We start from the raw sequence: 12,830 nt of genomic DNA, 5'->3' as shown, positions 1-12,830 counted from the left end.
CAGGCCCAGGTATGGTCCGTATTGAACACTCGACCAGTATTTGTGATGGTGGAGGAGAAGATGCGGATGTGGAGAGCAGACTGGCTTGGAAGGGAGTATGCAGTGTGCGTGCCAGCTGGGATATTTTTTTTTTAAAAGATTTTATTTATTTACCTGACAGAGAGAGATCACAAGTAGATAGAGAGGCAGGCAGGGAGAGAGAGAGAGAGGGAAGCAGGATCCCTGCTGAGCAGAGAGCCCGATGTGGGACTCAATCCCAGGACCCTGAGATCATGACCTGAGCCGAAGGCAGCGGCTTAACCCACTGAGCCACCCAGGCGCCCCCCAGCTGGGATATTTGAAGGCTGACATCTTCGGAACATAAGCATTTGCAATGTGGATGGCTGATACATTGGCTCGGGACTTGAGCGAGATGTAAGTTAAAGAAGCTGAGGTCGTATTCGGGCTAGAAGATGCCCTGCAGTGACTGCCGTATACCAAGTGGAGTCTTTGCCTTTTCTGTCTGTGCTGCTCACCGTTAACTGGAAGCTGGTTTCTATTCCCATTTCACAGGGGGAGACTCTAGGCACAGAGAGGGGAGCATCACCCAGCATCGATGGCATTCTGATCCCGACCTGATTCCAAAAATCCAAAACGTCATGTTGGAGCTTAAACAAAATAAAATCCATGCCACGGGGCTGTGCTCCCTGACAAATTCTCCGGCCGCAAGGGCCCAGAATCAGAATTTTTGAAGTTTGGCCGGGTGCCTCCAAATTTGAGATCCATGGCTCTGAGTGCCTCTGGTTCATGTAGAACCAGTGACCTGACTCTCGAAGTCTCGTGTCATCCCTTCCCTTCTCTCGCCTGGAGGCTCCATGGCCTCGCTTGCTACTCAGCCCGTTTTCACTGCCTTTGGAGTTTTCTTTTTTTTTTTCCATTTTATTTATTTTTTCAGCGTAACAGTATTCATTCTTTTTGCACAACACCCAGTGCTGCCTTTGGAGTTTTCTGATTGATGGAATCCTCTTCGTCGTGGGTGTTCAGAGAGTGGACTGTCGTCCAGGGGCCTCCTGCCCATGTCTGCAACGTCGGTAACTCACCTGCTTGCCTCATTTCATCCCAAACAAGTGGCTGCTCTGGCGGGGGAGGGGATGGAGGGAGGCCCCTTGTGCCAGAAGGGGGCCTGGGAAATGACTCCTTAAGAAGAAATAATCAAGATGAATTCACTTGCTCTCCATCCCTTTTGCTTTTCCTCTGGCCTCCTGGGATGGACTCAATGAGATTGTTTTGCCAAGAAGCCGCCTTACACTGTGACTTTCAGCTGTGGAAAAATGGTCTCATCCTCAGTTCTGAGGTCTCGGTCCTGGGAGGCCTCACCACCCTAGGTGTGGGTCTGAGACCCACAGCAAGGGCTTTGGCTCGGGCCCCAAACCCCAGTGGCCCGAATCAGAATCTTCAGCTCAGCAGGATGCCCAGGGACTTGTGGGTGCGCATTCCTGTCTGAGAAGCCCCGTGGGGTGTGCCCGGAATGGAAATGAGCTGCTGGTTTTCTGTAAAGGTAGTATCAGCCGAGCGAGTGATGTTGGGGGCCCCAGGCACTGTGGTAGCCTTTTTAGTTTTATTTCATTGAAATGCCTCAAGCACGCTTGACCTAGTGTGAGTATTCCCATTTTTCTTGGTGAGGAAATAGAAATAAACTAGTGTCTCAGGGGAGAGGCTGTGAGAAGCAGGGCCCTGGGCCGAATTCAGGTCTTGCCTGCTTCTGAAGTTCACGACCTTGGGTCCGTGCTGCTACAATGTTGCTCTGTTTGAACAAGTTAACGATGAGGCTCCGTGTGCTCACCTCTGTTCCTGCACTCCGCAGATGTTTTCCAAAGTGCCTGCTTTGGACCAGGACTGGAGTGGACGTGGGGAAGTCGGCTGGAGCCGGCTGGAGCCCGGCTCCTCCCAGTGCTCCCAGTTAGGGGAGGGGAAGAGGGGACGAGGGATGGGAGGAGATGGTAGACATGAATAAAGTTTGAACCTTTCCTGCTCCCCTCTGCCCCCATGGACACCCCGAGTCCATGCCCCAGGACCACTGTGAGGTGCTGCCCCTTCCCGCAAAGGGTAAATCCATTGCTCCAAGCACTGGTGACCACAGGCATTTCAGATTTTGTCCCACTAGAGTTCTGGAGCTTTCTCTGGAGCAGAGACTCTGCTCTCTGCTAGCTGTTCTCAGACCCCTAAGATCCATGCATTTGCCTGCTGCTTCTCAGAGCATCTGCCTGGCACAGGCATGTCTTTCCTTCTGAATCTGGATGCAAGAAGACCCAGACCATGTTAGCATCATCGTATTCTCCAGTGAGGACTGCAGAAGGGCAGAGCTTGAGACAGGTGCGTCTGAAGCTGGAGGGGTTACCGAGGAGGAAGTGGGTGGCCCAGCATGTTGGAAACTTCAGCTTGGTTGTCCCATTTTCCGCCCTCCTTTTCATCCCTTTTTTAGAAATGTTTCCGTATAGTTCTGCTTGCTTTACCCTTACCCTTAGTATATACGAGGGCAGACCAGAGGTTTCCTTGGATCATCGGCTCTGGTGTTTTGTCTTTTGTTTTCAGCTTTTTCTGTAAATTGGATCTTACACGTAAACCAGCATGCACACTGCATCGCCCCGGGGCTGGTCTCACTGAGCTTGGAGCCCTCCTCTGTTCTTACTTTTCTGCCCTTTGCCCCACAAACTTCACCAGCTTCTCTTCCCGTGGTCCCTGAGGAATCGACACTCTGGCCGCCGCACTTGTCAGAGTGTGTTGCGTCTAAACGGCAGGAGCTCAGTAACCGAAAGGCCAGGTTTAGGACTAGCTTTGGGCACAGTGGGGGGTGGGAGTCTCCTCTCTGTCTTCTGCCTCCTTCCTTTGCTGCTGGCTTCATCCTCCCATAGACTGGTCCCTCCCTCCCGCAGCCCCGGCCGCTCGGTACCCAGACTGCCGCGGGGAAGAAGGGCCTGTGCTTCTCAGTGGTTCAGGAACAGCTGTGGCATCTCCTGGACTGTACAGATGCGGTTGGAGGTGGAGGGTGCACAGGTATGGGCCAGGCACCTGCCTTGTGGCGGGTATCGAGGTGGGGTCTGTGGCACGTGAGCCACGGTGCTGAAGCAGCAGCCACCTGTGATGGCCACGGGCAGGGCCTTGGGTGGAAAAGCACCCACCAAGTCCAGCTCTGCAACTCGTGTCAGTGTGTGTCCTCAAGCCCAGAGACGGTGACAGGCTTGGGCAGGGTCACAGGAGCCTAGAGCCGTGCCTGGTCCTGAACTCTCCTGAATTTCAGCTCCAAGTTTCCCCCATTTGGCCGCTGGGTCTGTTCCGGTGGGGCACGCAGCCCTTCCTTTGCTGGTAAACAGAGTCCTTCAGAGCCACTCCGGCGGCAGCCACCCCAAAGGACCATCTGTGTCATTGCTCTCGTGTTCCCTCCAGGGCCGAGTGGGCTGTGCCAACCTCTTCAAAATCAGCATATGTTAGAGCATAAACACAGTAAGCGCAAGGAGGGGCCCTTTCCCCACAATTACAGACAAAGAAAGGAAACACTGCCAGGAGCATGCATCTGTCTTGCTCAGGTCCGACGTGTAGCCCATAAAGCGTTTGGAGAACTGAGTTGATTCTGCAGGTGTCGTAGGGGAAATGTGTTTCTTTGGCTGGAGCAATTCACCCCACTCCGCTTTTCCACTTCCGCCAACTGCTGGTCTGGGGGAGACGTGCTGCTTGTGTGGCCTGTCACCAACCTGGCAAAGCAGAGAATTTGTAAGAACTTCCCTTTGTGTTTATGACACTCCCATTAAAAAGTACATAAATAATAAAGCATAATGAATTTTCACAAGTGGATTAAGAAGTAGAAGGGCTTCCAGCCCTTCAGGGAGCTCCCCTCCTGCCAAAGAAAATCATTCAATTATAAAATAAAATCCTTGTTTAGTGGCTGCCAGACTTCTACTTGGTTTCTGTGAATTTACATTCTTTATGCAGCAAGTTGAAGTTGCAGGCTTGGAACAGAGGCCTGTCTGACCTCAGAGGCTGGATTAAAAGAGATCACATGGGAATCCTGGGAAGGAGGGTTTTCTTATATGTCTGTGCAGCTAATTGCAAATTCCTGGGTCAGAGGCCCGTGCTTACGGTTGTCGAGTCTCCCAGCGCTCTCTCCACGTTGCTAACTTCAGTTCGACTCACTGGCAGAAAAGAGAGAGAAGTCCATAGAACAGTTACACAACATGGTAAGTTCTGGGGGAGGTGTATGGGGGCTGGGGAGGAGTCTTTCCCATCCTCGAGGACCTGAGCAAGCCCCACCGTGCTGTGTGTGTCCTCTTGAATGAGAGATTATTTGACCTAGTATAACAAGACCGTTGTCTGAGCACTTTGTGTTTTCAAGACTCCTTGATAGGATGTTTGCATACGTCCTTGGCAGCCAGCGCAAACCACTTGGTTCCATCTCAGCGTGGCATCACAAAGAGAGAAGATGCAGGGACGGAACCAGCGTATTGCTGCGGTTCTCCATGGGGGGTGGGTTTGCCCTTCCCCACCCCAGGACATTGGTGTCTGGAGACATGTTGCCATGGCCATGTGTCGTGTTGTGAGGGTCCCTGTCCCTGGCTTCTAGCGGGTGGAGACCAGGGATGCTGGGAAACATCTTACAATGTGATGGGGCAGCCCCAGGACAGAATTATCTGGCTCCAAGGTCTGTGGTGCCAAGGTTGAAACACCCGGGTGGAATTCAGTGCCGGTCCCCGTGGCATCCTGAGAGAAAGCCCAGGGACCGGAGAAGACCGCGCCAAGAGCACGGCCAGCCTCTTGGCGAATCCCGAGTCCCCCTGTGCTCTTTTCTAAACTCACAAGGATGCACGGCCCCTTCTCCCCTCTTGCCCCGTTTCCTGACCAGGTTTTCCTCTCCCCTAATCCCTTTCTTTTTATGGTGAAACCTTTGGGCTAGATTTGCTCAAACGTTACTCGTTCATGTGCACCCCTGCTGATGCTGCTGTGTCTGTGACCCCGTTACTGACTAGTTTCCTCGTAGACAACTCACATGGTTATTAGTAAACCCTGCTCGAACCCTGAGCAACACTATGTAAAGATCGCCAGTAAGCGATGTAATACACATTTAGACATACTTACGGTTCAAATATAAATCCAGACGCTCCAACGGTGGTTCGCTTGGGAGAGTTTTCTGTTACAGCAGAACAGCCGGCAGGCGCTGGTGAGTGCGCGGGTGCTGACCGCCGTGGATACCCTGGTGGAACGTAACTGTGTGCTTTGGGAAATGAGAAACGTTGGGCTGACTTTCACCTCACCCCTTCCTCCCCGCCTAGTGACAGCCATTTGCAGGTACCTGGGGGAGGAGGGGCAGGCAGCTTGCAGAAATTTCTAGAGGCAAGCCAGTGGAGGGAGAGGGACTCGGAAGTTCCTATGTTGATTATTTTTTGGACCTTGTGACGTTGCATTCATTTGTCACACCTGCATGCTCTCAGGTGAGTGGGCGGTACCTCCCTTTTACAGGTGAGCGCCGGAGCCCCCAAAGGTCAGAATGGGCCTAAGGATTCACACCTAGGCTGGTGTGATTGCCCCGAAGCCTCTTTGTCCTCGCTGCCATGAAAGCCTAGCTTTGGGTGTCCTTGAGTGTCCTTGAGTGCTGGTATTTTTCTGCACCTCCCTGACCGCCTTCACACTAGGGGACTCAGGGAGCTCGTGCTTTAACCCCGGGGTACTCCCTGTGACGTCCTTTCTCCATGTTCGGAGTCTTGAACCTGTCATCTCCCTGATATGCTGGCATTCTGGGGGGGCAGGACCCCATCCCCCTGCCTACCTGGGAGGGGCTGGCACAGAGGAGGCCCCCTTGCATGTGCTGAATTAATGGTGGGCTGAGCCCCGTACCTGGGCTCTGTGCTAGTGCTTTCTGGAAGCAGTGTGATCTGGGGGGAGCTCGTTTTCCTCCTCAGTGACATGGTGAGGATGCCTGTCGTTTCCCTTACGACAAGGCTGCTGAAGCTCAACGCCGCCGCCGTGTGGGGCAGATCATCTTTGGTGCGGGGGGGGGGGGGGCTGTCCGTGCATTGTCAAGAGTTTAGCAGCAGCTCTGGCCACTACTTGAGAGATGCCGGGACCACCCCACCCTAGATGTGACCCGCAGAGTGTCTGCAGATGTCGCCAGATGGACCCTGGGCTCAGCATGGTCCCTGGTAGAGAACCATGGTCTTAGAAGATAGTTGTGAAGGTTCAGTGAGATCCCGTGTAAAGTGCCCAGGACAGTATCTGGCACATGATGAAATGCTCTCTAAACTTTAGCTATCGGTGTTGTTAGTGACTTTTTCCCAGAGCCATCAAGTGCTGGGCACCTGGATTTTTCTGAATAAATGGGGTTGCATCCCGGGACACCCTTGGGACTCAGCGTCACTGATGCAGCTTGGAGCTGCGAAGACAGCCTTCCACGAATTGTTCTCCTCCCGGCGTGGAGGGGAGAGAGAATCTGCGCCCTGTCCTGCCGGATGACACGCTGGTTCACGGTCAGTGTGGAACACACAGCTGGGGTGGCCTGACCAAGGGCTGTGGAGCCTGACGGTGGCTGCGGGGTCCGGTGCTGTCTCTCACCACCACGGGTGTGTGGGTTAGGATGACTAACCTCCCCGATCCAGGGGCTACGACGGTAGTAGTGCCTAGCGCCTAGGCTTTTGGTGACAGTTCAGCGAATTAATGCATCAGAATGCTTAGCACAGGGGCGCCTGGTTGGCTCAGTGGATTAAGCCTCTGCCTTTGGCTCAGATTATGATCTCAGGGTCCTGGGATCGAGCCCCACATCGGGCTCTCTGCTCAGCGGGGAGCCTGCTTCCCCCTCTCTCTCTGCCTGCAGCTCTGCCTACTTGTGACCTCTGTCAAATAAATAAATAAAAATCTTAAAAAAAAATGCTTAGCACAATGTCCGGCACATACTAGCACCACACAGTGTCTAATTATTACGCTTTCCGTTGATTTGGCTCCCACATAGATGTTCTTAGGTGGGAAAGGTTGAGTTCTTCAACTGGAAGTTTTCCTTTTATTCTACATTTTGTTATCTGGTGCTCCCAGCTTCTAGATTTTTGTCGTTTGTTCTTGGAGGGCCCGACGTTAACTGCAGGTGCTTGACACCCTGACGGGAAATGGTGATGGGAAAGAAACTTAAGCCTCGTGTGCTGGTTTTTGTTATTCTTCAGAAATGAGCAGTGTTTATGGGTTTAGGTGGTTTTCATAGTTTGCTGTGCATCATAATTGCCTGGGGATTTTGAAGATTTCTGATGCCTGGCATTACCTCTGATCTCGTGGATCATAAGTTTCAGGAATGGGGCTGTTTTTCTCAGTCTCCATGTTTGGTACTGATAGCCAAATCTGAGCACCGCTGGCATATTCTATTTGGTTAGACTTGAACTCATATTTAACTTTTGTGGCATATTTCAAAGATAAGCTTCTTTATTGACCAGTTTTTTATTTTTTAAAAAAGATTTTATTTACTTATTTGACAGAGATCACAAGTAGGCAGAGAGGCAGGCAGAGAGAGAGGAAGGGAAGCAGGCTCCCCATTGAGCAGAGAGCCCGATGTGGGGCTCGATCCCAGGACCCCGGGATCATGACCTGAGCTGAAGGCAGAGGCTTTAATGCACTGAACCACCCAGGCGCCCTATTGACCAGTTTTAGATGCTGGGCCCTGCTTTCTGGTGGGAGAGATTCATGATAAGTAAATGAATAAACTAATAAGAAAATATAAAATGACAACAAGATCTGTGATAAAATAATAGTTCATTCATTCAATGAATGTGTGGGGTCTTCTTGAGAAAGAGTAGTCAGGGAAGGCATCTCAGAGGACTGAGCTGAAGCCTGAACAATAAGAAGGTGCCAAACATGGGAAGATATGGGGGAAGAGGCTTGAGGCAGAGGATATAGCAGGTGCAAAGGCCCTGGGGCAAGAATGAGTATGGTGACTTTGAGTCCAGTGGGTTGGTTAAGTGTGGGCAGGAGGGTGTACGGTATTTACCAGAGAATGTCAGATCTTTAAGGCTTTGTAAGGCCAGGTAAGGAAGTGGAATTTTATTTGAAGCCACTGAAGAGTTTTGAATAGGAGTGTGATATGATCTGATTTATATTTTTAAAGCATTGCGCTGGCTGCTGTGTAGAGAATGGATTTTGGTGGAGGTGAGGGTGGGTGAAGGTTTTCAGCCAAGGAGGCTTAAGTATGTGGTAGCCCCCAGCCCCATAGGAATTAAGCACAAAAGTCCAACTTAAGTAAGGACAACAGGCAACCATTTCCAGAGACCCAGGGGTCAGCTACTGCAGTGATCTTGCCTTGGGAATGGGAGTGAAAGGCGAGGTCAACGTAACACAGGAGTCAAAATCATGACGAGCTTTTATTTCCCCCAATTAAGCATTTTCAAACCTGACGCCTGCTGCTTAAAATGTCTGGTGGGTTCCCACACGAACAGGTCCTGGCCGCCAACCTAATGTTGTTCACTGCCCCCCCGCACCCCAGTAAGAGATGGATTTCCTGGGGCTACCATAGGCTTTGGAAAAGGAGAGCAAATAAAATTATTAATTGGTTCTAGGCTTTTATGGCATCTCTATGGAAACTCTATTATGAAATTCTGGACTTGTGGTTATAGAAATATGCACGAGTCTCCCTCCATGGCAGCACATGGCCTCTCATGTCATTGGGTCATGACTCCAGCGCTAGGGCATTGGCGCCGGACTTGGGGATGCAGGTCAGGCAGCCTGTTTGAGCCTCTGCTTTGCTCCTTGCCAGCTGAATTTTCATAGACAAGCTCCTTAGTCTCTTAGTTTGAGATGCCTTGTCTTCAGAATAACAGTGATCATGGCATCTGTCTCCTGGCATTATTCAAGGGGCAGAGAAGAGATGCCTGTCCAGTCCTTAGCACGGTTCTTGGCATGGGGTCAGCACTCCAGGCAGATGAGTACTTTGGGGTTTCTGTTATGCTCCTTTGAAAGTCTTCTGTGTCCCAGCTTTGTGAAAGCTGGTCCCCAGGCCTACAGCTGCATCTCCCGGGGGCTTGTCCGGGTCAGAAATGCAGAATCCTAGGCTCTCCCTCAGACCTGGTGATTGAAATTTTGCACTCGAACAGGATCCCCGGTGACTCCTGTGGGCATTTACCTCCGCAAGCGCTACTGTAAGCTACAATACGTACAGGAAGGAGAGCTGAGTCAGGTCTGAATGTGGAAACCTGTTGCCCGCACGGTGGTGGTGCAAAAAGACATCATCCCCAGGACACAAAACACACCGTGACCGGCTGGGCGTGGCTGGAGAGCCGCGTTATCCTCCGGCTCAGGTTCCTCGTCTGTAAAAGGACTCACCTATTTGGGAAGTCTGTGGAGAGGGTAAAGTGAAGTAATGTGAGAGCTGATATCAGAGAGTGTAAAGTTATTTTTGTCTTGTTTACATAGAAAAAGGACATCATAATTTTTATAGCTGTTAATACAGTTTTCAAAGAACCTGATTCCCCATTTCCCGCGTGTGCTGGCTGAGTGGCCATGGGCAAGACCTATTATTTGGCATCTCGATTAGAATAATGGAGAGTGGCAGTGGCCCAGGAACTACAGCCTGGTATTTTTGGAAACTAAATGGGAGAATTTTGTAGTTTGGCTAACAGGCATTGCCCTAGAAAAGCTGAGCACCGTGGTCAATGGCAGTGTTTATGCCCTTTACAAAGACTCAGAATTACAGTGTCAGGGCTGAGGGCCATGTGCAGAAGGCACCAGGATGCTTCCGGGTGGCATAGTTTAACGTGTCACACATTAGCAGCTGCAGAAGCCTTTTATTATTTCCAAATGCCACAACCAAAGCAAGAGACAAGTGATATCGCTTATATTGGCAGGATGTCTTCAAGTACCAAAAAAAACCACAGTATATTCCAGCACAAGAAAAATACACAATCGTACACCAAAGACACTGGTGAATAAGAATTCACTGGGGAGTTGTTGGGCGGAGGTGGGGGCAGCATGAGGGCAGCCAGACAGCAGAGTGTGAAGTTCTCTAGGGAGGAAGGGGTCTGACGGGGTGCAGTGATGGACGTCCAGCAGACGCCGACAGTGCTGGTCAGCGAGCTCGCCCTGTGCTCAAGGGGATGAGATGCTTTGCTCGATAAGGAATAGCCATTGAAAGCTGGGTCACCCCAACTTTCACAGCATGCTGGAAAAAAAGGAGCAGTGAACCAAGAAATTTCTGTCTCACAGACAGCTCCGGAGATCAGGTGATAGAGACACGGCTACGGGGAGCAGAAACAGAGCTTCTGAGAAAGCCACGGGCATTTCCACCGTTTCTGAAACGCTCTGAAACTATAGGAAAGCCATTTCTTGAGTCACGTGCCCTCCCATCCGTGATTCCCTCTCTTGCTTTAGTGACAGAAAAGGAATAATAGGAAAAAGGCTTTTTTTTTTTTTTAAAACAGGGAAATTTACACCTTTAAACAGCAAGGTATCAAAATGCTTTGTACACAGGTATACAGTGCTGATTTTCCAGAGCACTATCTCCATCTTTCATTAGAACTTTAAAAGCTGCCTTAGATTTTACACACAAGAACCTGACAGCAGCAGCAGCAGCCAGATTAGCAGCGGGTCACATCCCGACGCTAGTTTTCGGGGGGAGGCTGGTCTGGGGGGCTGAGGAGAGGGGCAACCGTAGCATCGCTTCCCCCACACAGAGCTCAATATGTTTTAGACCATTGTTTTATAGTAAAGAGGGTTAGAGACTACAAACCCAGTCTCTTCTGAAATAAGGACAAGACCATCTGAGCAGCTGGCAACCAGAACCATGACACGTTTGCTGGGGAGACATTTGAATCCCTCTCAGAGCCAACGAAAACCCTTCCGTCTGGTCTCACTTGTGGCACCAGTGGCAGGGAGTGTGGCAGGGAGGCACGCGGAGGACGCAGGAGGGAGCAGGTGGGCGTTACAGACCCCGAGCGCATGGACGTGAACGCAGGCAGCACCCCGAGCCACCCTCACTGAGTCCTACCGGGACCTCTTTGGGAAATCAGTGACTTACCCACCTCGGAGTCCTGCGAGAAAGCCCGTTACGTACCATTTTCCCCTTCGAAGGCTTTGCAAGTGCAACCACAAAAGACATACCGACCATGGCTCTTGACCTGTTTTAAGTCTACCCAGGACTTCTCTACCCTCTCTTTTTTCTGAACACCTCGCTTGGCTGGTTGGGGGCTCGCCTGCGACGGGGCCGCCGGCGCCCACTCCCCCGGCCCTGGCGCCCTAGCCCAGGTTCACAGTGTCGCAGCTGCAGAGGATCTCCCGGAACGTGTTCCGCAGCTCCAGGCTCCGGAAGGCGTAGATGAGCGGGTCGATGACCGAGTTGCACATGATGAGGACCAGGTAGGTGTTGAAGTGCGCGGCGTAGCAGACGCAGTAGGGGTTGGTGGGGCAGGTAATGATGAGGATGAGGTGGAGGAAGAAGGGGGCCCAGCAGAAGACGAACACCCCCAGCAGGATAGTGATGGTGACGGCCCCCTTCATGCACGAGTGCTGCTGTGGGGCCGCCCCGTCGGCCGGGGGCAGCGCCGCGATGCGCTGGGCGTGCAGCCGGGCGAACAGGAACATGTGCACGTAGAGCGTGCCCATGAGGAGCAGCATGGTGAGGAACATGGTGATGAGGCACACGATGACCATCTTGCTCTCGGAGTAGACGATGAACACCACGCCGCAGACGCCGCAGCACGCCCAGATGGCCGCGATCCAGGCGAGCGCCTTCCGCACCGTCATGATGCTGTGGTAGCGCAGCGCGTAGAAGATGGTGACGTACCGGTCCACGGCGATGGCCAGCAGGTTGCAGATGGAGGCCACCAGGGAGATGCAGATCAGGGAGTCGAAGACGTTGTCCATGTGCTGGATGAAGCGGTCCTCGAAGTCCAGGTAGTTGCTGTTGACGATGGCGATCATGACGGTCTCCAGGGCGTTGGACACGCTCACCAGCATGTCGGCCACCGCCAGGCTGCAGAGGAAGAAGTACATGGGCGAGTGCAGGTTGCCGTTCCTGACCACGGCCAGGATGACCAGGATGTTCTCCAGCAGGCTGACGATGCCCAGCACCAGAAAGACTTCGGGCTTGATGAAGACCTGCTCGCAGAACCCGCTGCTGCTCTGGTTGCTGAGGGAGGGGGCGGCGAGCTGCTCTGAGCTGTTGGGCAGGGTTGGCTGAGCAGACAGCAGGCAGCACGAAGCGTTCATTGCTCACGGACGGGTGGGAGCAGGGGCTCCGGCAGCGTCCGGAACCTGCTGCTGCTGACGGCCGGGGATCTGCCTCTGGGTGCTGGGGGCGGGTGCCCGTGCAGTCCGGACTGAGGGAGAGGGAGGGGAAGTCAGCTGCGACACAGCCCAGAGAACTTTCCCTCGCTTCTCCAAGACAAGCAGTTTTACGGACACTCTTCTGTGTCGTCGTCTTTCTTCCTTCCTTCTCACACCCCTTCCTTCCTTCCCACACCCCTAGCTGGGAATGGAAGACTTGCCACCGGTGGCCAGAGTTTCAGCTGTTTTCATAGCAGGACCGGGCCCGTGGTACCTGTTGCTAGAAGTGAGAGGGGAGCACTCAGGCTTCACGGCCGGGCTGCGGACACACTCCTCCTCCTTCACCTGCAGCGCAGCGAGAGGACCACTGAGCATCACTCTGGCGCCTCTGACTGACCACGGTGCCCGCGGGGGCTGGGAGCTTGAGCAGCGGGCTGGTGCCCTCTGCTGGCCAGACTGCTAACTGCGTGCTGCCTTGGCCGAGCTGTTCTCTCTTCTCGTGCCCAGTTCTCCGTTGTCTTAGAAAATAGCCATAGTTTTCCATGAATTGTTTAAGTTCATCTTTGATCTCCGGT

The 12,830-nt window shown here is 52.6% G+C and overlaps 1 protein-coding gene across 1 annotated transcript; it reads right to left on the bottom strand.

The window, feature by feature from the left end:
* Positions 1-11,226: 11,226 nt before the first annotated feature.
* On the bottom strand, positions 11,227-12,198 carry MC3R (melanocortin 3 receptor). The gene has a single exon (XM_045981601.1). The coding sequence runs from the start codon at positions 12,196-12,198 to the stop codon at positions 11,227-11,229; it is 972 nt and encodes a 323-aa protein (XP_045837557.1).
* Positions 12,199-12,830: the final 632 nt, after the last annotated feature.

Source organism: Meles meles, chromosome 16 (genome assembly GCF_922984935.1).
Source record: "Meles meles chromosome 16, mMelMel3.1 paternal haplotype, whole genome shotgun sequence".
Lineage (NCBI taxonomy): Eukaryota > Metazoa > Chordata > Mammalia > Carnivora > Mustelidae > Meles > Meles meles.
Note: the sequence above shows the minus strand (reverse complement) of the source record. Positions and strands in the feature narration are given on the sequence as shown.

Bases quoted from the DNA above. Each gene is read 5' to 3' on its own strand.
- MC3R (XM_045981601.1), bottom strand. From the start codon at position 12,198: ATGAACGCTTCGTGCTGCCTGCTGTCTGCTCAGCCAACCCTGCCCAAC.